The sequence below is a fragment of the Lathyrus oleraceus genome, chromosome 7 (genome assembly GCF_024323335.1).
Source record: "Lathyrus oleraceus cultivar Zhongwan6 chromosome 7, CAAS_Psat_ZW6_1.0, whole genome shotgun sequence".
Taxonomy (NCBI): domain Eukaryota; kingdom Viridiplantae; phylum Streptophyta; class Magnoliopsida; order Fabales; family Fabaceae; genus Lathyrus; species Lathyrus oleraceus.
Window position 1 is genome coordinate 529,870,496 of NC_066585.1, and position 24,980 is coordinate 529,895,475.

Sequence of the window (24,980 nt, forward strand, 5' to 3'; positions counted from 1 at the left end):
TTTGTGATGTGTTACAATGTTGGCGGGGTCAATAAGTAGTTGCTCAATTGACGTGTACTGTAATGGAAGATGTCGTAGCCAATTAATATATTCTTCGGTTGGCTTCATTTCTCCCTGAAACGTTACCCCAGTCAAACATAGTCGGTGTCTGTTTTCCCAAAGTTGTTGTTCGTTTCTATTCAACGTTGTGTAACTATAATTCCATGACTCTTGCATAGTCATGGTATGTTCTTCTTGTAGGCATTTAGGTGGATTGGGTATGTCTTGATAATACCCAAATTGCAATTTGACCCTATCTGATTGATGCATTTCAACGATCCAGAAGCACAAGATTGGTGTTGTTGCGCTCCAAATCAAATGATCATCATTCTCCAAGGGGGGGTATCCAAGATACGGCCTCCATATAAACTGTGATTGTATTAAAAGAAATACGTAAGTTTACCATTTATTGTTTGAGACATATTGTAATAAAAAAACTAGTCAAACCAAAATTATGTTTGTTGACGACATGTGATCGAGCATGACACGATACCCATCAAGGTAGTGACGAGGATTTCTAGAGCAATTTTTTTTCTTGTTGGTCGAAGCCCATCTAAAAAGTAGAGCAGCATTAAATTGAAAGATTAACATCTTATATGACACAGAGAACAGAAATGTAAAGAAATGGATTTTCATGGAAATATTAAGACTTACATTGATGCATATGGATGACTTGGAACTGCAGAAGTAATTGGTGCTATAAATGGTAATCGTGTAAATCCCCATGTTTGTAGTAGAATAACACACCCCCTCATACCATCAACATCAACGTCAACTGCTTTGCACATTTCCCTATATAGATACGCTAACACAACTGATCCCCAACTATATTCACCACACTGACCAAAATCCTGAACAAATGGTATCCACATACTATGTACATCTTTTGCCGATTTATCAGGGAATAAAGTTAGGGAGATGCACAATATAATATAAATTCTTGTGTATATAATGAGTTTGTCATGGGAGGTATTTTCAGATATTAGAGTTTCTTCTAGTATTTGTTTTAACCAAGAGATACGAACACGTCTACCTTTAATGTGATTTTCTGGAGGTTGACGGCCCAAAAACGTGGTCCATGCACTTGCACTAATCTCGGATGGTCCTACGACGACTCTCCCATTGACCCGTAGACCCAAAAGCATACTTACGTCTTCTAAGGTTATAGTGCACTCACCGGTTGGAAAGTGAAAAGTATGTGTTTCGGGTCTCCATCGTTCAAGTAGAGCATATATGAAACTTGTATCAATAAATATATCCTTCAATTTTACGATGTTTGAAAACCAGAGGTATCCAAAAAAGGTTGAATATAATGTGGGGCATCAATTAACTTATGATTTCGGGTTCTAAAAGCTCTTTCAGGTTCCACCTGATACATGTAGAGAAAAACAATAAACAAAATAACACATACATAATATATTTTTATTTGTTAAAAAAATAACAAAGCAAATGTAAAACAATTATCAGAATGATAAGTATCACTTACTAATGCTTGAATGTTATCACTAGTTCCCCTATGTTTATCACCCATCCAAAAAAAAGGAGTTTGAGACATATTGAGATTTGTGGTAAAAATGATAGAAGCAAGAGTTGTGGTAAAATTGAGATGATGATAGAGAAGTGAGTTGTGGTAAAAATGAAATCATGAAGGAGTATTTATAGATAACTTTTCATGATGTGTTCTAGTTTTCACTTTTACATAATGATACAATTTCATCTGCAGTTCTACGAAGACTTACATACAGCTCTAATGGCCCTAAGTTAATGAAATTTAAATAATTGTCAAACATTTGACGTACATCTTCATCATTACAAATTAGAATTTCTTCATACAGTAGCATGCCATTTGAATTGATGTATGGTTTTCGATAGCGCAGAGCAACAATTTCTCTCTCAAACTTGATAACACGAAGTATCTGAGTTTGGATGTCGTCAAAACCAAAGTTTTCCAATAATCTGATTGATATTGGATCAGAAATAACATTGCAAGAATCAACCGTTTTAGATGATTTTGGTTTAATAATGTATATTAAACCAATTAATAGAGCCATGTGGGTAGCTGATAGTTTTAAATTTCTCAGGTATAGATTTTATACTGTGTTTGATAAGACCAAACATGCAGTATATATACAAGTTGGTGGACAGATGCAGAAGAAAATGCCACACGCCTAGGTCCTCCAACCAAGACGGAGGACACAAACTACATGCCTAGGCCTGGACACACGCGCGCTGTCCTAGATGGCGGACCATCACGCGCACACCATTTGAGACGGAGGGCACATGCACGCGCGCCATTTGAGGCGGAGGGCACCTTCACATGCGCCATTTGAGACGGAGGGCACATGCACGCACGCCTTTTGAAATGGCGGACCCCGATGTTGCTAATGTCTTGTCACTTCGTCTCAAAAGGAATACTTTTCATATGTAGTTTAGGTCCTCCATCTCAAATGGAGGATGCATACAACGTCCAATTTCCAAACGGATCTTGTATATAATTGAAGTTTTAATTTTGAGATTAAACCATACACACAATGGCTCAAAACAATATCACAGTTCAAATCCATTATAATGGAAGTATTTTTCCAGATGTTAATGTCGGAGTCATATTTCAAAACACCAACGTTTAGCAAATCAATATACACCCCAGATCCAATTACATGCGTCTATAAGAAAGACTCGAAAACAAGCTCCAACAACAGATTACCGATATTTATTATCGATATCCGTGTTTTAATGACGGTGTTAGCATCGTGACTTATACAACAACGAAAATAGAAGACGACAATGACGTTGGGTTAATGTTCCAGTGCCATTCAACATATAATTTGTCAAATGTGATTGAGTTATACGTATGCTTAGTAGACAACGATGAGGGTGATCAATTAACCTATCCGACCCAAACTTCTCAATCTCATAAGTATCAAATGAGTCAAGAGACTATAATGTCGTTGACACCAGTTCCAAAGACTATATTGTCGTTGACACCAGTTCCAGATGAGGATGTCGGGGATGATAGTGACTATGAAGAAGCGAGGTACGTAGAAACGCAGAATCTTTTTAGTGGAGAAAGTGACAACTCAGACAACGATATCCCCGTGGTGCATCAAGATCAAGTGCAAGATCTGTACAATCCACCACTACACATGAGAAATCCAACATACTCAGTTGACGAAGATGCATCAATTTTCGAAACCACAGAGCCACTACAGATAGAGGGGGGTTGCTTGGTATGGAATTTAATAGCAAAGAGGAATGTGTATTCGCCATTCGCCAATTTCACATCAGAAACTGTCTTGATTATTCCGTTTATAAGTCTGATTCTAAACGACTCATAATCAAGTGTGTTAACGAAGAATGCACCTTCAAATGCAGAGCATATGTAGGGAAGGGGAGTGGTAATTGGGTGATCACTAAGGTTAGCGGTCCGCACACATGCATGTCTTCCACAATGTCTCAAGATCATAGAAAACTTGACTCTAATCTAATATGTAACAGTATCAAGTCTCTAATCAACAGTGATGCCTCACTGAAAGTGAAACACATCATCGCTCATATTCGGGAGACATTCAACTACACAATCTCTTACAAAAAGGCATGGATTTCAAAGAATAAGGCTATCGCTGCTATTTATGGAAACTGGGAGACTTCATACAACAACCTGCCGCAATGGTTGTTGGTCATGAAAACATTTCTACCAGGTACTATAATAGAACTCGAGACCCTTCCTATATTTTCAAATGAAGGGACTCAAATCAGTGGTGCTAGAGTTTTTCACCGCCTTTTTTGGGCTTTCCAACCATGCATCAAGGGTTTTGCATTCTGCAAACCGGTGGTTCAAGTAGATGGCACATGGTTATATGGAAAGTACAGGGGAACTTTGTTAATGGCTGTGGCACAAGACGGAAATAGGAACATATTTCCAATAGCTTTTGCATTGGTAGAGGGTGAAACCGAAGAAGCGTGGAGTTTTTTCTTGAGAAATCTTAGAATGCATGTGACACCACAACCCAACCTATGTTTGATATCAGATCGACATCAGTCAATAAAGAGTGCCTATAATAACCCGGATAATGGCTGGCAACACCCTCCCTCCTCACACGTCTATTGCATCAGACACATAGCTCAAAATTTCATGAGGGAATTCCGAGACAAGGAACTTCAGAAAAAAATTATTAACATGGGTACCTTCCAAAAAATATCTTTGTTACCATATCTTAAATTAACTTCTACATACTAATTTAGTTTTCCTTTTCATTTTCAGGGTATGCATTAAATGAGGCAACATATGAATACTACAGGGGAGAGATACGTAAGGTTAACATAGAAGCGTTGCAATGGATAGACAATATTCCAAGAGAAAAATGGACAAGATCATTTGATGGAGGGAAACATTGGGGTCATATGACTACCAACCTCGCAGAATCGATGAACTCAGTTTTAAAATCCACACGCAACCTACCTATTACCGCTTTGGTAAAATCAACATATTATCGAATGGGCACACTGTTTAGGAAAAGAGGACATGATTGGACTAAAATGTTGGGTTCTGGAAAACTGTTCACTGAAAACTGCATGAAGGGAATTAAGGAGGAAGTAATCAAATCAAATAGCCACACAGTCATGCAATTTGATCGTGAGAGATTCTGCTACCTGGTCCATGAGACTGTTCATCATAGTGACGGCAGACCGACTACCCATTACAACGTCGACCTTCAGAATCTTACGTGTGAGTGTGGAAGATTCCAAACGTTTCATGTCCCTTGCTCACATGTTATTGCAGCGTGTTCAAGCCTAAGACAAGACTATTCTGTGCATATAGCTGACGTGTTCAAAGTTGTAAACGTATTTAAGGTCTACGAGGAAAGTTTCATCGGGATCCCGACCGAAACAAGTTGGCCATAATATGAAGGTGACACGCTATTCCACAACGACCGCATGCGGAGAAACAAGAAAGGTCGCCCAAACAGTTGTCGGATTAGAACTGAAATGGACAACGCTGAAAAAGAAAAAAGGAGGTGTGGTATTTGTCGAGAAATAAGACATATGCGCAGAAAATGTCCAACCAGGCCTGACCCTTCTACTTAGTTATGTCTGAAGTTTTAGTATATTCAATCTTCATTATCTTTCGTGTATTTCCTTTTTCCGAAAATAAATGTTATAAATATTATTTGCTAATAATATGTCACTATTTATTATTTATTTTAATTTTAGAACAATTTACTTTTAAAACAATTAATTAATTAATTGTTATAAATATTAATTTTTAATTATTATTATATACTTATTACAAATATTAATAAATTTACTTTTAATAAATTTATTGTAAGTATCATTAAAAATATTCATTTTTCTATTAAAAAAATTGAAACTTCTCTTTTTTTAAATTAATTTCGAAATATTATGTAATATTAAATATTTATAACAAATGTTACAGAAAAAAAATATAATTTCGAATTTTTAATTACTTAATTATTATTAATAATGATTCTTAATTAGTATTATATATTTATTACAAATTACATGTAAAAGTAAATATAACTAATTAATATTAAATAATTATGAAAAATATTATATATCAAAATAGTTAATTTTTTTTTAAAATATATTTTATTTTTTATTAAATATAATATTTTATTTAATTTTTAATATTAAAAAGTTATTATAAACATTTAATATATTTTCTGAAATTAAAAAACAAAAACAATTTTTTTTTAATGCACACTCCATCCTAGATGGCGCACCCCAACTGCACCTCTGGGGGCGTCCGCCATCTAGGATGGAGGACCCTGTCAAATATTATTTTAATCCCACTACAGGACAAAAAAAGTGGCATCCTGGGAAATTTTTTTCACCGAATGGCATTTTGAGAAAAAAAAATCACGGGTGTGGCATCTTGGGCTCTTCTTTTTCTCCCTCAACTAAATTTCTCTATACTCTCTTCCCTTCTTTGACTCACTCACACCAAAAACACAATATATCAAGCAAAAGAAGGAGAAAAAAACACATAAAGGAAATCGATGAACACATGGTATTCATCTCCTCGCGATTTCCAGATCGTATCCACCTGTACTTGGATTTAAACTCAACACAACAAGAAACTAAACCTTAGATCCAAATCTCAACACCAAACTTCTAAAAAAAATCCATCATAGATATCTACCCAGACCCTAACATAAACCATAAATCCTCATTCCCAATAGCGATTTGGTTACAACAACAGATCACATCACGTAGTTTTAAAGGAATTTAAAGATACAATAAGAGAAATGAAATCGTGAAAAAGGAAACACCAACCATAGGAAAACTGCTTCGATTCACCTCAGGTTTGTCTCCTAATTTTCTCCTTCTCGTTCCCGCTTCAAGCTTTTCCACTCTTCTATGCGCTTTTTCTATGAATGTTAGGGTAGGAATGAGGTCTAAACTCATCCAAATAGAGATTTGATATGAAGCTCTATTGAACAAGCATGAGAGATTTGAAATTTATGTTTTTTGTTATATAATGGATTTTGTAGGGTTGTGGGTTACTGTCTTTGATATGAGTATGAGAAAATAATGGTTGCCTAGGTTTTTTTTGTTGATTTGTTATGTGTTTGAATCAATATGATGGCCGCCCTCAGATCCCCCTTCATATTGAAGAAAATAAATTAGGATTGTTTGAATATAAAAATATTTTTTGTTTTGATTTAATTTCTGATGAAGTTCCTACTTAATTGCTCATCTTATGTTTCTCTGTTATAACCTTTTTGCTCTTGACTTTTTGAAATATGTTTTGCTTAGAAAAATAAGTTAATTGCACTATTATGTGACTACTGCAGCAACAAGATAAGAATCTGTCCAAGTCAAAGAGAGCAAAGTTCAGGTTGTGTAGAGGAATAAAAGAGACAAACTAGCTCGTAGTCATTGTGTTACTAATACACTTGAAGAGCCCCTTTGATTTTGTAATAGTTACTATAAAAATGCAAATTGTGTGTAATAAAGGCTTGGTGATGTAATATAAATCCCTATATATTTTTTTAGTTTTTTTATGATGTAAAAAGAAAATAATCTAAAGTGTAAATAAAATTTTACTTCTAAAAAAATAATAATTAAAAACATAATTATAAATGTGACAAGAAACTTTTTTTTAAATGAAATAAATAAATTTAAATTATATATTTTTTTTAGAAATTTACTTCAATTTAAAAATGTAAAATAAATTTGATTATTATCATGAGCTATTTTTTAAAAACACACATAATTTTTTTTAATAAGATATAATAAACACAAAAGAAAAAATTAACAAAACAAAAAAATCAATTAAGACTTAATTTATTTTTGAAAAGAATGTAAAAACAAAAGTCCAAAACTAAACCTTTAATGCGAAATGCAAATTAAATTTTTAATCATCCATATTCAATGTAATACAAATGATTATGTAGTATATGTATGGATGAATGAAATAGCGATGTAGTTCAAATTGATTAAAATCAACTTATAAAAAATCAAAACAAAGACCTTAAGTTGTCAAATTAACAATGGTTGAGTGAATTTCTACACCAAATGCTGGCTATGGATATGTAATGAATGGAGGTTTGTACGAATTGGTCAAATTGAATAAATCGATCAAAGTGAACATTAATGATGACTTATATATGCGAAATGAAATCTTTACGACCAGATGAAACAGTCATAAGGAATCAGTTCGAATGATGAGATGCAGATGAATTAAATGACTGCATAAAGATGGTATGCGAGTGAATGACTTAGTTGCAGATGAATGAATGTCAATGGGTAAATGCATATGAATTACTTTAGGTGGGACAAAATTTAGGGTATGACACCATGAATCATCATTCAAGGCGTCTATGATAAAATAAATCACGCACAAGAAAAGTAGGCTCGTTTTGAAAAAGAGTTGTATCATTCTTCCTTATTGGAAACTTGTTTTCAAGCATAAAATTCCCTAGACTATCAAACCAATAACTAGGAGCTTGTTTTATATCGTATAAAGCCATTTCTATTTTGAAAACATGAGTAAGAAGAGTTTTACGAGACTGGGACAATGGTCAACATGCACTCCCAAATATTGTTTATCTCAAAATGACTTAACCTTTCTTGCATATTAAAATACTAATGTTCTTTGATGATAGCTTCATCAATTTCCTTTGGCTCAATTTGTGAAACAAAACCCACAAGGATATGTACCTTGCTAAGGGAGTGTTGGGATGTAATTCCCTTAGAAATTTCTCATTTAACATTTTTAATGGGATGATCCTTAATGGTCATACACTCTAATAGTAGACATTAATTATCTAAGTTGACTTCTTGAGTCTCCCCATTCAGGACTTCCTATTGTCTTTGATATTTTTCTTTCCCTTAATTATCATATTCTAAAGATGTTCTTTCAAGGATACTTGCACAATTAACAATCTCTACTTCTACCTAATAGGGGTTAGTTCACCAAAGGTAATAATGTGTATGAGTTTTTATATATTGATGGTCTTTTTGAAAGGAAGTTAAAAAGATATTTACATTAAGGTTTTTAAAGACCACACATACAGAAAAATTAAACATACTATATTACCTTTGTTACACAAGATACTTAATACTAAGTAACTTGTGAAATAAATTTTTAATCAATTAGAACAAATAAAGGATAAGAATAGGGATCTTACAAAAAATCAAAGATTCAATGATTTTGTGTTGTTGCTATTATACGAAGAGATTTATTCCCTCGTAGGAGTGGAATAATAGAACATATTTATTTCTTAAGTTGTGTAACTTGAATAAGAAATGTCGGCATCATCATTTACATCACAATTTGACTTTTCTACCTTTGGTACCCAAATATTTTTTGGTCCTTTTATGTTAGTGAAATATATATTATGAGAAACCATCTTTCTCTTTTTACGTTCCCATTTCTCTTTATAAAAGTATGAAGGAGGATGTTCTTCTTTTCTCTCATGGTGTTTCTTAATGAAACATAACATGACAATATGACCTTATTTATTACAATAGTTGCATTTTAAGGTCTTGCAATGAAATGTGGACTTAGTATTGCAATTGTTACTAAAGCTTTTACTGTTATTCTTAGGTCCATAACCAAGACCAAACTCATTCCTAACAAAAGATCATCAATTTTGTCTCTTCCATTAGTTTCAAGTGGCCTAACAAAAGGGAGCTTTTACGCTATTTGGTTTTCTAACAAAAGATTCAATCTGCTTCTTTCTTTAGTGAATTTATCTAGTATATTTTGAAGATTATCAATTTTGTTTTTCAAAATGTTGCATTTCTCACACTTGATAGATTCATCTAACACTTCATGGGAGCGGTAGTGATGACAACTTCCGCCTTCAAACTGCGTTGTACATTTTCTTTATCACCTTTGGTCCAATCATTTTCAGGTTTCTTTTCTACAACACCGTTAACTTTGTATGCAGGAACAAATGTATATTTCTTCATAGCCTTCCAAATACTACGATTCATCCCTTCTATGAAAAATTTCATTTTCTCTTTCCACAAACTATACCCCTATCCATTAAAGTATCGAGGTTTGTTTATTGAACAACTTGAAGTTATTTTTACTCCTAGGACGATTAGTCTTTAATATGAGTTAGACTCTGATGCCACTTGTTGAACAAGTGACTTCATGCATAAGAAGGGGATGAAATAAAGCTTTGTAAAATGGTGTGAAATAAATAAGAGGCACACCTCTTTTATATGGGAGATAGAAAAGCAAATAAAAGTAAAATATCCATGGGCGAAATTAAAGTTTCAATCAATTGGCTTCTTGCCCCAATCGATTGGATGACCGAATTTAATCGATTACCTTTTCCCAATATGGAAATATTGGATAGAGAGTCATTACAAGTCATTAAGATGTTGTCATAATAGTTTGGTTAATTGTTTAAACCTTCTCCAAATGATTGGCTTAATACCCCCATTGATTGGCCAATTCAAAAAAGTATTCCAATCGATTGGCTTAATGCGCAAAGCAATTGGGTAGTTTAAAAAAAATTAAAATAAAGTGGAAAGTTTCTTAATCTCTTGGCTCGGCCTTGAAAATATTTTTAAGAGATAAAAAAAGGGACTTTCATGTGTGTGTGTGTGTTTCTTTCTATTTTCTCTTCTTAACACTTATACAATTTTTTAAAAGAGAATCTTTGATTGTATAAAAATTAGGTGAAACATATTTTTACCTTGAGTGAACTTTTCTAAGGTTTCTTGTAGGCCAACTATTTCTTTTATTATATCACTTACATTCTCTATGCTTTAGTTATTTTTATTTTAGAAGGAGCTGATGACCTTCTCGAGGTATCTTTAAGGATTCCTTAAGACCTAGAGTTCTCTTTCTTCATATTCTTTAACTAAGTGATTTACTCATTTTAAACAAATGTGTATAGGAAGATTCGATACTTGGAGCTCTGTGTTCCTCGTAGGGTGTCCTTAATCATATTTTATTGTCTTCGTCGAAAGATGTTTTTTTTAGATTTTTCTCCGAGGTTGATGTTTCTATTGGAACAAAATTTGTTTGTCCTAAATCCCTTAGGTTTTGATGATAGCAAATTATTTAAAGAAGAATTGGGTATACTAATGTTTAGTCTAGTATGCAGAACCATAGACTAAAATCTCATATAGAACCCAAGTATTGGTTCTGACTATAAACATCTAAAGAGAAGCTTAAAGACAAAAATTTGATGGATTAGAAGATGAAGACCACGTTCTAAAGAAGTTAATGTCTGAAGGTCATAGTCTGAAGGAGTCATCCTCTGAAAACCAGACTTTGAAGAAGTGTGCTTCTGATGATCAGAACCTTAGCCAGTCAAAGTGCAAGGACCAAGGTGACTCTGATGGGTCACTATAAACCTTTGAGTCTAATTTGTCACGTGAAGACCTAAGCTTTACTTTCTTCATAGAGTTTGCTGGGATAAAAAATGATAATTCCTTTTGTAGCAAAGATTTTTCAAACTATCCTTCACCAACCCTGGCTATTTGGTGAAACATCCCAACGTATCTTTTGAAGCTTCTCAAAGGACTCTACTGTGTTGGATCTTCAACGACTCTTTTCCTTGAATATGAGTTGTGGGACATTCTAGAAGATGCCATCGATATTCCAATCAATGGAGTTGGAATGGTGTCTAAGAGAAAAACTCTCACATTAGCTCAAAAAAAGATGTATAGAAAACATCATAGAGTTAGAGGCATCTTGGTTGATGCTCTACCTCACTTAGAGTACACCAAAATCATTGACAAATATATTGTTAAGACCATTTTGAATCCCTATGTTCCACTTATGAAGGGAATCAACAAGTTAAGGAAGTTAAGGCTAAACTTCTGGTTTAGCAATATGAGTTGTTCAGAATGAAGGAGGATGAATACATTGAAACCATGTTTTATAGGTTTCAAATTCTTGTGTATGGACTTCGGGTTTTGAACAAGAGCTACACAATATATGATCATGTCAAGAAGATTCTTAGGAGTCTTCTTGTTAGATACAGACCTAAAGTGACGACTATACACGAGGCTAAACACTTAAGCACATTAAGTCTTGAAAGACTTATCAATAATCTTCAAAGCCATAAGATAGAACTCAATGGAGATGAACCTGTCAGTAAGTCAAAGCCTCTATTTTTGAAATCTGTTGCTAAGACTGCCAAGGCTCCTCAAATCTAAGAGTCTGAGGAAGCTTCTGATGTAAAAGGTTCTGAAGATGACTCAGATGATGAGGAAATCTCCTCTAACATTGAAAGGTTTCAGTATCTGGCCAAGAAGAATAAGATATTCTTTGGCAGAAGTAATGGCTTCAGAGGATCTAGTTCCAGAGAGAAGAAGGATGATAAAAAGGATGCTTCAACTGCAAGAAGCCTGGCCACTTCATGGAAGCAAGTTCTGCTTCCATGAAGTGAAAATGAAGCTCTAGAGAAATATCATATTTCTATAGTAAAGGAAGTGTCTGAAATGGCTAGAGAGAGATCATATTTCTTTATTAAAGGAAGTGTTGGATAAACCTTTTGATGAGCATAAAATGGATCTTCAAGAATTTACCATAAACGACTTCAATAAAACTAAACTTGCTTGCATGAAACCTCATTTTGTTGAAGCTCTACTCAGAAAGGACTTGACTCTTATTTTTACTTTGAACAGAAAGGGCTTGACTCTTATTTTTCTGGAGTCAAGCCCTTTCTTTAGAACCAAAATCTCTAGAGTAATTTTTAATTTGAACAAAAAGGGATTGCATCTTATTTTTCTTCAAGCTCTGCTCAGAAAGGGTTTGACTCTTATTTTGTACCTGCGTTTGAGTCAGTCAGAACCTAAACTTGCTGAGTCAAGGGTTCTGAAAAAACCAGAACCTAAGACTCTATAGTCAAAGGTTCTAAATAAGCCAAAATCTAATATATCAGGAGCTAAGGTTCTGAAAAGTTCAAAACCTAAGGCCAAGATCCATTCAAGACAATAAAATTTCAAATTAAAATTCTTGAATGATCCTAAGCCTTATCATATGAGAGCAAATGTACAAAAAAAAGAAGAAGAAAAAACTTGTTAGGACTAACCCTAAAGGACCCATAAGACTATGTGTACCTACATCTCAAATTTTTTTTGCTACATATATGCTTCAAGGGAGAATCAAAGCAGTGGTCATGGCACCTAGACATTGGCTGCTCACAACATATGACAGGAGAAAGACTTATGTTCTAAACCCTAACTCTGAAAGAGGGAGGAAATGTGGGATTTGAAGGAAACTAGAAAGAAAAGATTATTGGTATGGGTACTATTGGTAACTTTTCTATCTCAATTAATAATGTTTGTCTTGTAGATGGACTTAAACATAACCTACTGAGCATTAGTCAATTTTGTGACAGCGGTTATGAAGTCATGTTAAATAATAACAACTGCATAGTCATGAATGAATATGACAAGTCCATAATATTCAAAGGTAAGAGGAAATCAATGTTTATAAAATTAAATTTTCTGAATTGGTTGATAAAAAGGTACTTTTCCTTCTATTAGTGAGTGGTGAGAAGTGGATCTGGAACAAAAGGTCAGTTCATGCTAACTAGAGATTAATCTCTAAACTTAGCAAGTTAAAAGTTATTAAAGTATTTCCAGATCTTAATTATCACTCAGATGCTCTTTGTGGAGCATGCTTAGTAGGGAAAATTAGTAAAACTTCTTTCAAAGCTAAAAACATTATCCCTACCTCTAGACCTTTAGAATTGCTTCACATTGATTTGTTTGGTCATGTTAGTATTGCATCAATCAATGGGAAGAAATATAGACTAGTCATTATTTATGACTATAGCAGATGAACTTGGGTTAAATTCCTTAGAACTAAGGATGAATCATATGATGTGTTCATCATCTTTTACATACAAGTACAAACTTAAAAGGAATAAAAAAATTTAAGGTAAGAAGTGATCATGGTGGTGAATTTGAAAATGAGCCATTTGAACTCTTTTGTGAAAAACATAGAGTTCTCCATGATTTCATTTCTCATAGAACTCCACAACAAAATGGAGCTATAGAGAGAAAGAACAAATCTTTATAAGAAATGACCAGAACCATGATTCATGAAAACAAATTACCCAAGTACTTGTGGGAAGAAGTTGTGCATACATATGTTATGTTCAGAATAGAATATATATTAGACATATTCTAAACAAGAATTCATATGAGTTGTTCAAGGGAAGAAAGCCAAACATTTCTTATTTTCATCAGTTTAGACGTACATGTTACATCTTAAACAATAAATTTTAACTGAAGAAATTTGGTGTCAAAGCTCAGAAGGGTATCTTGTTCGGATACTTCAAATGCTCTAAGGAATACATGGTGTATAACTATGAAACCAATATGGTTGAAAAGTTAATACACATAAAATTTGATGACAAATAACTTGATAGTAAAATGTCATAGCAAGTTCAATTTTTTCCAAAAAACTGTGCATCTAAAGACACATCAGGAGCTAGAGGTCCAGAAATTAGAAGTTTAAAAGCTAACAATCCATCAGAGTTTGGATGTTCATAAGCTATAAGAACTTCAAAAGCTGGTAGTCCAGAAGTTGATCCAACCTCAGAAGCTCATCAAGATGTTGAAGAATCTGAAGAAGCACAAGATGGCTCCTCATATGCTTCACAATCCTAGAAGACCTTCAAGTACAAGTCTTCTCATCGAGAAAAGTTAATTCTTGGAAACAAAGATAGCTCTGAAAGATAAGGTATTCCTTTAGAGAAGAGCATTCAGTGTTAGGACTACTCTTCATGACTGAAATTACTTCTATTGATGAAGCACTTTCTGATGATGGCTGGATTATGGCTATACAAGAAGAGTTGAATCAGTTTCAAAGAAATTATTTATGGAATTTGGTACCCCAAACCTTTGTAGAAGAACATTATTGGAATAAAATGGGTATTTAGAAACAAGTTCAATGAGAAAAGATAAGTGTAAGAAATAAGGCTAGACTTGTATCTCAAGGCTACAATCAGCAAGAAGGTATAGATTTCTCTAAATCCTTTACACCAGTTGCAAGGTTAAAGGCAATCGGGTTACTTCTCTCTTATGCTGTTAATCATGATATTATTTTATACCAAATGGATGTTAAGAGTGCATTCTTAAATGGAGTCATTTCTAAATAAGTGTATGCCAAGAAGCCACATGAATCTGAGGATTCAATCCACCCAGATTATGTTTTCAAGAAATCACGTCATGTACTCAGACAAGCTCCTAGAACTTGGTATGAGAGACTGAGTAATTTTCTGTTAGAAAATGGATTTCATAAAGGGCAAGTAGACACTACACTTTTCAGAAAGACACCTAAGAGTGATATCTTAATTGTCCAAGCTTATGTTGATGATATTATATTTGGTTCAACCAATGTTTTTCTTTGCCAAGAACTTTCAAAGACAATGCAAGTTGAATTTGAAATGAGTATGATGGAAGAGCTGAAGTTCTTTCTTGGTATTCAAATCAATAAATGAAAAGAGAGAGTTTATGTTCATTAGACTAACTATATAAAGGAGCTTATGAAGAAGTTCAAACTTGATGATTGCAAGATCATGATCACTCATATGCATCCAACCTACAAGTTGAGCAACGAGGAAAGCAACACATAGGCCTGTCAAAAGTTGTATAAAGGTATAGTTGGCTTTCTTCTATATTTAATAGCTTTTATACCAAATATTTTATTCAGTGTCTATCTGTGTGTAAGATTTCAGTCAGATCATAGAAAGACTTACTTAACAATTGTTAAGAGAATCTTTAGGTAACTGAAGAAAACAATCAATCTAGGGTTGCTTTATAAAAAATCCCTAGATTATAAGCTAGTTGGATTCTGTGATATTGGCTATGCTGGGGATAAAATTGAGAGAAAATCCACTAGTGGAAGATGTCAATTCATAGATGAAAACCTAATATCTTGGACTAGTAAAAGATAAACAACTATTGCTTTATCTACAGTAGAAGCAAAATACATCTCAACTGCAAGTTATTGCACACAACTACTCTGGATGAAGTATCCGTTTGAAGACTATCAGATAAGTGGAAACAATATTCCAATCTTTTACGATAACTACTAAGAGACCTGTGCGTTCACACGGGTCGTGCAGTGTAGTTATAAATGGTAAATAAATATAATATAGTGATGTATATAAATTTACTATACAAATTAACAAAAAATAAGTTTCAAATTATGATTATGATGTAAAAATATAATAATAAATTATTAAATAGATTTAAATTTTAAAGATTTTAAAAAATGAAATATTGAATATATAAATAAAAAAGTATTAAATGTTTTAACAAAAATAATCAATGATTTTTCAAAAAGGAATAAAGAATACTAATAAATAAATAAAGTAAAAAATAATAATTAAAAAACGTGGGGTTGGGTAGTGTAGATTATATTTTGTGTTGGCCCACATAATTAACAAAAACGGTTTGAAAATATATAGTGGGACATCGTTCCATCCACATATGTAGGCCCTAATGTTCTGATTTGAAGAAATATATTTTTTCTCGTTTATAAAAATATTTGTATTAATAATACACTTTTTCCCGTTTATAAAAATATTTATATCAATAATTCATTTTTTTCCATTTATAAAAATATTTGTAATAACAATAAAAAAAATGATGAACACACTTTTTTTTCGTTTATAAAAATATTTGTATCAACAATACACTTTTTTCCGTTTATAAAAATATTTGTATCAACAATAAAAAATTTTTTCGTTTATAAAAATATTTGTAACAAACAATGTATTTATTCCTGTTTATAAAAATAATTGTATCAACGGTAGGGTTTTTTTCAGTTTATAAAAATATTTGTAACAAACAATACACTTTTCTCGTTTATAAAAAACAATTGTATAACGCTAGACTTTTTCGTTTATAAAAATATTTGTAACAAACAACACTCTTTTTATGTTTATAAAAATAATTATATCAGCGGTAGACTTTTTCCTATTTATAAAAATAATTGTATCAACAATACACTTTTTCACGTTTATAAAAATATTTGTATGAGCAAAATACTTTTTCCTGCTTATAAAAATATTTGTATCAACGATACACTTTTTACCATTTGTATAAATATTTGTGTCAACGATACACGTTTCCCATTTGTACAAATATATGTATCAATAATACACTTTTCCCATTTATAAATATATTTGTATCAACAATAGACTTTTTCCCGTTTATAAAAATATTTTGATCAACAATACATTTTTTCCTGTTTATAAATCTCAGAACTAGTTTACAAATATAACTTCAAGTACGCGTCTCCTTCAATCAATCTCAGAACTCTCGTGATCAAAATCAGAACTCAATTGAAGTTGAAGATGCAAGAATTTTGTTGCAAGACTTTGAACACTCAAAATAGAGGAAATTTGTTTTCACTAAAAATCACACTGAAAAATATGATCATAATGATAGATGTTATGTTAGAGATGGTGACAAAAATATTTTATATGTGCTTGAGATGAAGCACACAAAATGGTTGTAAAAGGTTAGTTAGATTCGAATCAAGAGAAAAATATGATTTGAATCAAATAATCAAATAAAGTGGAATAAAAGAAATAACTTATTTTTGAAAAACTGCCAGTTGATTAGGATCATACAAGGGTGATTCAAATCAAATGTCACATGATTCAAATCATGTTTAAAATTTGATTCGAATCAAATGTCATAAAACTGACAATGAATTTTTTTAAAATAAATTGATTTGAATCGTGTACAAGTAATGATTCGAATCAATCTCGTAAAATCTCAAAATTTCAAATTTTCAAAAGCATTTTGAGATTTTACTTTTGAGTCAAAGTTCAACCAAAACACAAAATGTTTTCACTCCACTAACATATGCTATTGATCAAAGAATATTTTGGTCAAGATCAAATCTAACCAAAGTTTTATGCATTGCTAAAACGAATCAAATCAAACTCAATTCTGAGAAGTGCAATCATGAAGGAGACTCAACAAATCAAAATAAAATCAAAGATGAAAGTGATAAGACAAACAACAAAATAATCGGATATAGAAGCCCCCCTAAGTGAAGTACGGACATGCAACTACAACCTCAACCAACCATTCATAACGGCTCTAGATGTTGTGGAAGCTTATGGAGCCTCTAGTGAAGTTGGCCTCGATGTTCATGATAACAAACCTCCATTAGGAGATAAGCTAGGCCACTAAATTGGAATCAAGATGAAGTTCTTATTATTGGTTTCAGATGAGGACTTCTAGGTTGTCCAACTGGACAATAATCAAACGAGGTTGGTAAGAATATGAGTCAACCTACCAGATGAAGTAAAGGAAGGGCTACTTAAATGTTAGATAGATAACGCTGATATCTTCGTCATTATCCCCACGAGATGCATGACATAGATCCTAGTGTGACATGTCACCAACTGAACATTGACCTCAGTGTCTGATACATGTCCTAAAGGAGAATGTTGTAATATCCTAAGAAGGCATGATGTAGTAAAGACAATCCAACATTTTTAGATGCCAATTTCATTTATGAACTAACGTTCACCGAGTGGCTGTCCAATGTGGTGCTAGTCAAGAAAATCTCATAAAAATGGATAATGTGCGTCGATTACACAGATCTTAATAAAACGTGTCCCAAAGATTTGTATCCACTCCTGAGTATAGACAAGTAGGCCAAAAAACCAACCATATAAAAGCGTTTGTCATTTATAGACGCATATTCCAGCTACAATAAGATACCAATTTACAAGTCAGATAGGTATCAAACCTCTACTTAAATTTTGGTCGGTGTCGACTATTTTATCAAATGGGTTGAAATAGTAACCTTAAAGGATGTCACTCAACAAGATGGTTCAGATGATGTAACACCATTAGCGTCTTGAATAATAGTGTTGGGCTATGTTGATCACGGAGGTCGGGGTCACGATCATATAGGTGGAGATTTTCGAATAGGTGATAAAAGAAAATCTTCATTACTCCTATTGTAAATGAGATGGACATAAACTCAAGATCATTGTTATTCTCTTCATAAGTTTCTTACCAAAATTTCCAACGTGGCTCAACAACCAATCGGAAGATATTGAATATAAAGTGTTCCTTTAGTTTAAAGCAACTTAGTGAACCCCACCCTCTTCAACGACTAATTTTAATACTAATAATTTATATTGTTTGTGTCTATAATCTTGCATCTATTGGATATTTTATTAAATGTTAGAAAATTGTGAGTCGTAAAATTTAAAATTTGTAAAATATGGATTAATTATTATTTAAAAAGACAAATTTATAATTTTTGAAAATTTTAGGGACAAATATAAACATATGTGAAAAAAAATTAAATTATCTAAAAATATTCTTCCATCCAAATTAATATACTCTTATGAAAAAAAATCAAAGAACAAGCAGATGTTGTTTGATTAATAAAATTACAACGGCTGTATTAATATTTAAAAAGAATTTTTAAGTTGGGTAACACTTAAAATAATTATATAACATGTAAAGTTTTATAGTTAAAATAAATATATAAGATGTAAAGTTTTATAGTTAAAATAAATATAATCTTTGTAGATGTGTGGGGCCTGTGGTGTGAATGATGATTGATAAAGAACAAATAAAAATAATGATAAAGAACAAATAAAAATAATTGAGCTCAGATGTGCCATTTATCGCAACCGAAGTAGACGTTTGTGATGAAACCCATCACCACAATTGACACAAGAGTCATCACTGCTCGATATTGCACCAGCCGGGAATCGAACCCGGGTCTGTACCGTGGCAGGGTACTATTCTACCACTAGACCACTGGTGCTTTGGTGCTTGCTACGTAAACGTTTAGATACTACCCCATTGCTGATTGCTTCTTAATGGTAAGTAGTACATTTTATTCTGTATGAGAATTATGATACCATTGCAATGCCATTAACTTTCACTCTAACATCATTTTGTATGACTTTTTTGCTAAATAAAATTAGAGGGAGTATTTATTTAATTAATACAAAATATTTGTCAATTCAAATCAAATATTAAATGAGAATCAAATTCATCTATTCATTTTTTATTTTTTATTTTGGAATGTGATACTAACTGCACTATATTCTATTTCATTCTATTAATTAAAATATTAATCCTATTTTATAACTAATTTATTTGATATTCATCATTATCAATGTACGATGCCATTTTCCTACGATACATGATGACATGACTTCTAGGACAACTTAAACTCTTATATTTTGGTAGGTCTGGTGCTTTGAACTTAGGTGGAAGCACCACATTAGGAACTAGGCACAAGTCCTTAGCATCCATACCATAAGCAGAGAAATCTTCAATGACCATGATCCTCTCATCTAGTAACCGATAATTTGCTTATATGTTCTGATCTGATTAGAATATTTGTCCAATTGATTAGAAATGCGCAAACTTAAGATCTAAGTTGTCTTGAAGGTGCCTTGATTCTGTATAACGACTAGATAACTTAAACTTCCTTTTTTAGAACCTACAAATGATTATTTTCATCTTCTAATCAATTAGGAATAAGTGATAATCGATTAGATTGTCACAAAATGCTTTTATTCAAATTTCCTTTTTGAGCCAACCTCAGTCCTATAAATAGAGATTCCATTTCTCATATCCGGGGAGGTGACTCTTTTTATAAAGATATCTGACATGTTCTCTTCCCCGCTTCCCCGCACTCTTGAGGAGGTTGTTGTTATTGTTTTGACATTGAATTTATCCTTCGTCAAGAGTCTCCCCGAGGGGGATAAGATGGAACCGAGTTCTCAACATGTTCAAGGATGGTATAATTTTCTCTCTCGTCTTTGTTGGACAAGGTGATGTCTTGGCCCCATATTATACCTGCCCGTTAAGTGATACTTGGAAAGGGAAGGCTGAAACTTCTATCAGAGGTTGACTCTTCGAGATTTCTTCTAGATGTTGAATCTATGAATGTATTATTCATTGAGATTTTGTTCTCCTTTATTATTTTAAAATTTTCACTAGATGATACTCCATATTCTCTTATTGATGAGGTTCCTCTATTTGATCTTGAATTTTCTAAGGATTATTCAACTATCGGGTTTGCTCTTTCGGAGGAGATTACTGAAATTCATTTTTCTTTTTCACGGGATTTATTTGATGAGATTGCTAGGGATGATTCTATATTTGAGTTCATACCTTTATCATTTTAACATTTGAATCAACTCATTCAGTTTCTCAATGATTTCTCCCTTCTTGGATTTTTTCTAAAAATTGTAAACATTTTTATCTCTAAATTTAAGGATTGGATCATTTTTATGATTCCAATACTTAATTCTTTGATATTTATTATTCATCTTCTTCGCCTCGTGTGTTCATTCTCTCTTGTTAGATACTTGGAGAAACATCATAGATCATTTCAAGAGTGTCGCACATTTCCTTGGCGGAATTATAATTAAGGACATAGAAAAATTGATTTTCATCTAAAGACATGACTTAGAAATTTTTAGTTTAAAAAACAATTTAAAACTTTCTCGTTTCCTCTTCGATTAAAAAATGAATTTATCTACTACTTCACCATTAACATGGTGAGTATGGATAAACATATCTTGATTATAGTTTCCCACACTCAAGATCAAAAATTTGAATGAATATTTTAAATCTAGTTTTTCACAATTCAAACCTATCACCAATGAATGGTGGATGTGTGTTTAGAAAAGCCCTTTTGTTAACAATAATGTTGGAAATCATCTTCCTCATGAGACAATTAGTCTTTAAACAAGAGTTAGACTCTGATGCCACTTATTGAACAAGTGACTCCATAAACAAGAGAGGGTTGAATTGTGGAGGTTTGAATGTCGTTTATTTAAACAAAATCATTTTCAAAACCAGAGCTTCAAAATATTTTAACAAAAACGTTTGAATATAGCAGCAAAAATTCCAAGTAAAGAAATTAAGTGGAAAATAAAAGATATAAGAAAGGAGAGAACGAAATGATTTTTTTATAGAGGTTCGGTCTAATAAAGTGACAAACTTCTCTTCCCAAGAACTGATCTTGAGAGTATCCAATATTTCTTGAGAACTTTTCACTACGACGAAAAACACCTATCACAATGGTTGGAAAAGGAATACCACCATGTTAAACCAACCATTATGAGGTAAGGTGTGATTGTATGTACCATGCTTTCCACCATGGTCGTGTGATCGTGGTTATAAGCTATGTAGTGCGCGATCTACTATAACGGTTAATTTAAACAACCGTTTTAATATTCCTCAATGAATAATAATTAACAACGATTGGTATAAACAACCCTTGTGATATATACAACTAAGTTTATTATAAATTATGTGGAATGCTTATTTCGCTAGTGCTCACCAAACATATAACCTATCAATTTGATCTAGAACATTATAATATGACGAATTAAGTTATATTAGAGGAACAGGTTCATGTTCAATGCATGACAAGAGTTCTTCAACTCCTTATCCACATTTTTCTCTTTAACAGTTAGAACTTTGTTTAATGATTGTAGATCTTCAACCGTCCCTTCCTTCACCTCTAGTTCATTTTGAAAAATATTATTTACTTTGAAAATAAAGTTGGAGGTGGAGGTATGGGTGGTTGAAGATCTACGATCATTAAATAAAGTTCTAACAGTTAAAAAACAATATGCAGATAACAAATTAAAGAATTTTTGTCAAGAATTGAAGGTGCGCTTGTTTTCTAATATAACTTTATCTATCATATTATAATTTTCTAATGCAATATGAAGAATTATATATTTGGTAAGAGATTGAAAAACACTTAAATCACATAATATATAATAAACACGTCTTTTAAACAAACATTAACAACAACAATCATCAATAATATTCATCAACAATAAACCATAAACGACATCCACGAAGAATGTTTCAGAAACTTACATGTCCCATAATGGCATCCACAATGAAATAAGGATGAAACTGAAGTTAGATCTACAAACTTGTGCCTATTTTGAATGGATGTCGTTCTGGATCTTTCACTCAAATTTGCAACGCTCACTTTAGATGTGTCCTCATTATTGAAACAAGCATCCCCACCTACAAGTCAAAAAAAGCATAAAGTTCAAACATTATGAAACAAGCTATTGAAACATAAACAATAATCGATATACAAATTTTGTAAGATAAACTATAATGAAGACGAACCTATAAAGTAGCCATTTGCTAAGAGTTGATAAAACAAAGGAATACTTGGAAGAAGACGAGTTGGCTAGATACGTTTGGGGTTTCCATATGAGAGAGATGAGTTAGAGAGATTTTAGATTTTTGTTTTGAGAGAGACAAGCGAAAGAGATGTTAGGGTTTTATTTTGAGAGAGACGATCGTAATGTACTGAAGCGAAAGATAATTCCGCTTATATATAAATAAGTAACATATTTCACCATGGTTGAAAATATGAACTGTGATGAAATGATTGAAACTTACACCATGGTTGATTATAACAACTATGATGATTAAGTGGTCAAGCCCATTATATCAAGATAAATGGAAAATTATTGGAGTTGGTATTCAAACCATTTCAGTCTAGGTATGTTTCACTACGGTTGTTACCTATGACCATTGTGAAATGTCCTTTAGTAAATACAAAAAAATGCTCAAAAAAGAACTATTACAACAGTTAAAAGGAAGACCGTTGTAAAATTGGTGTTACGAAAGGTCTATTTTGTAATAGTGTTTAGAAAGTTAAGCCTATGTACCCCCTTATACAAGGAAATGAAGTTTCATGCTAACTTCTAATGAAACAACGAATTGAGACTCCAAGCGGCCAGTTTCTAAACTAAACAATGAGCAGAGCTTCAAGCAGTTAGTCTCTAAGCCAAATAGATATTTTGCATAGGCGGTCTCAAACCAAAATGGAGTTTTGAGTTGTCTATCCTCTAAACTGAACCGAGGTTTTATATAGGTTGACCATGAATTGAATCGAGAATTTTACCGTGTTGATCTTGAACCTACTAGGTTTTTAATCGTGCTAAACTTAGAAATCAAGTGAGATTTTATACCATTTTAATCTCGAACCAATAGATCTTTTGATTGAGATGAACTCAATAATTATTGTGAATATTTTTTACTGGTTGATTTTCACAAACTCGAAAAAGAATTTTTCTTTTATGGCAGAGCTAACGAACCGAACAGAAAGTTATATTAATCCCCCAAAAACAAACAAAGAGGTTTTTAAATGGTTTATCTCCCAACCAAAATGATCACTTCCTAAGGAATAATGTTTTACTCAAGAGAAAAATATACTCTTGGTAAATATACAATTAAGCCCTCATACAAAATACAATTTCTCACTAAACTCAAGAACACTCTCAAAGAAATATGGCTAAAATATGTGAGAAAAGTATAAATGATTTAGAGAGATTATGAGAGAAATGAAAAATGAGGTTTTATCATGTTTTCTAGATGATTTGAAATGATAGATGAGCTCTCTATTTACATGACAAAAAATAGTGTAATTTTAGAAATAATCTACGGGCCAATTAAATGATATAATCTATTAGTTAATCGATTAGGCAATGCAAAGGAAAATCCTATAGTTTAACCCTAAAGACATATGAGTATGAAGTCTTAATCGAAGGAATTTAGATATTTTTCCTAACTTTTAACAACAAGTTATGAATTCTTGATAATCAAAGGATTTCCTTGGAGAATCATGTTGATGACATGATTTGAATCCATGCAAATTTGTTGTATCTCGTCTTTCTTTTCTTGGATCGTTAAACTAGATTATACTAAATATTAGATATAGTTTGCGTTGAGATTCCCCCTTACGTTATTTTGGTAATTTCCAGTACCTTATTGTATATCCTTGTCTATTAAAGTAAACAAAGTGATACATGGTTATTATTTCATTCGAATCTTTAATTTCATTTTCTCTCTCTCATATTTTTCTTGTTTCTAAAATTTGATTTGTTTGAATCAACATTTGTGGGTTCTTTGATAGTTTTGTTATTGTCGATACAACAAGAATAATCATGAAAAGATGATCCTAAATGTTTGTGAATGCATCCTACACTAAAACATTGCTTTTTATCCATGGCATACAACAAAGTATGGATATATGTGCTTGTAAGTATAAAGTTGATAATCTTGTTGATAACCTAAAGTTTTGATGAGGACAAAACCAATGACTATTGAAGTCGGTGGTAATGGTTTTCCAACTCTCTGGTGATGGTGACCAAACTTAAGGGCATCTCAAGTAGGGGTGGGAATAGGTTGGGTTGAGTTAGTATTTTTCAAGCCTGATTCTAGCCTGCTCAAACATTCAAAGCCTAAGTTTGGCCTATAGCCTATCATAGGCTTATTTTTAGGCATGAGTCTAACCTTTTTGAAGGTGTGATTAGGATACTAGCATACATAAAAGCCTACTTCATTTGAACCTTTGTAAATAAGCAATTCATCTAATGTTAAATAGACTAACAAATTAAAATATCAATGAGACTAAATGTTTATTTTTATTGAAT

The 24,980-nt window shown here is 32.4% G+C and overlaps 2 protein-coding genes, 1 long non-coding RNA gene and 2 other non-coding genes across 5 annotated transcripts; 2 read left to right on the forward strand and 3 right to left on the reverse strand.

Annotated features, from left to right (window-relative positions):
- Positions 1 to 480: 480 nt before the first annotated feature.
- LOC127104799 (protein MAIN-LIKE 2-like) lies at positions 481 to 1,184 on the reverse strand. The gene is made up of 2 exons (XM_051041953.1): positions 694 to 1,184; positions 481 to 592 (listed from the first exon to the last, which is right to left on the reverse strand). The coding sequence occupies exons 1-2, from the start codon at positions 1,182 to 1,184 to the stop codon at positions 481 to 483; spliced, it is 603 nt and encodes a 200-aa protein (XP_050897910.1).
- Positions 1,185 to 3,487: 2,303 nt separating this feature from the next.
- LOC127104800 (uncharacterized) lies at positions 3,488 to 4,941 on the forward strand. Its single transcript, XM_051041954.1, has 2 exons — positions 3,488 to 4,220; positions 4,301 to 4,941. Exons 1-2 carry the CDS (start codon positions 3,488 to 3,490, stop codon positions 4,939 to 4,941), a joined length of 1,374 nt encoding a protein of 457 aa, XP_050897911.1.
- Positions 4,942 to 5,927: 986 nt separating this feature from the next.
- On the forward strand, positions 5,928 to 7,062 carry LOC127100323 (uncharacterized). The gene is made up of 2 exons (XR_007794403.1): positions 5,928 to 6,362; positions 6,855 to 7,062. It is a non-coding gene; the product is annotated as an uncharacterized LOC127100323 (long non-coding RNA).
- A 12,081-nt stretch (positions 7,063 to 19,143) lies between these two features.
- On the reverse strand, positions 19,144 to 19,230 carry LOC127109630 (small nucleolar RNA snoR114). Its single transcript, XR_007796901.1, has one exon. It is a non-coding gene; the product is annotated as a small nucleolar RNA snoR114 (small nucleolar RNA).
- Positions 19,231 to 19,235: 5 nt separating this feature from the next.
- TRNAG-GCC (transfer RNA glycine (anticodon GCC)) lies at positions 19,236 to 19,306 on the reverse strand. The gene has a single exon. It is a non-coding gene; the product is annotated as a tRNA-Gly (tRNA).
- Positions 19,307 to 24,980: the final 5,674 nt, after the last annotated feature.

Bases quoted from the DNA above. Each gene is read 5' to 3' on its own strand.
- LOC127104800 (XM_051041954.1), top strand. From the start codon at position 3,488: ATGTCTCAAGATCATAGAAAACTTGACTCTAATCTAATATGTAACAGT. The intron at 4,221-4,300 runs GTACCTTCCAAA...TTTCATTTTCAG, and splicing joins GAAAAAAATTATTAACATGG to GGTATGCATTAAATGAGGCA.
- LOC127104799 (XM_051041953.1), bottom strand. From the start codon at position 1,184: ATGCTTTTGGGTCTACGGGTCAATGGGAGAGTCGTCGTAGGACCATCC. The intron at 593-693 runs GTAAGTCTTAAT...TCTACTTTTTAG, and splicing joins AGTCATCCATATGCATCAAT to ATGGGCTTCGACCAACAAGA.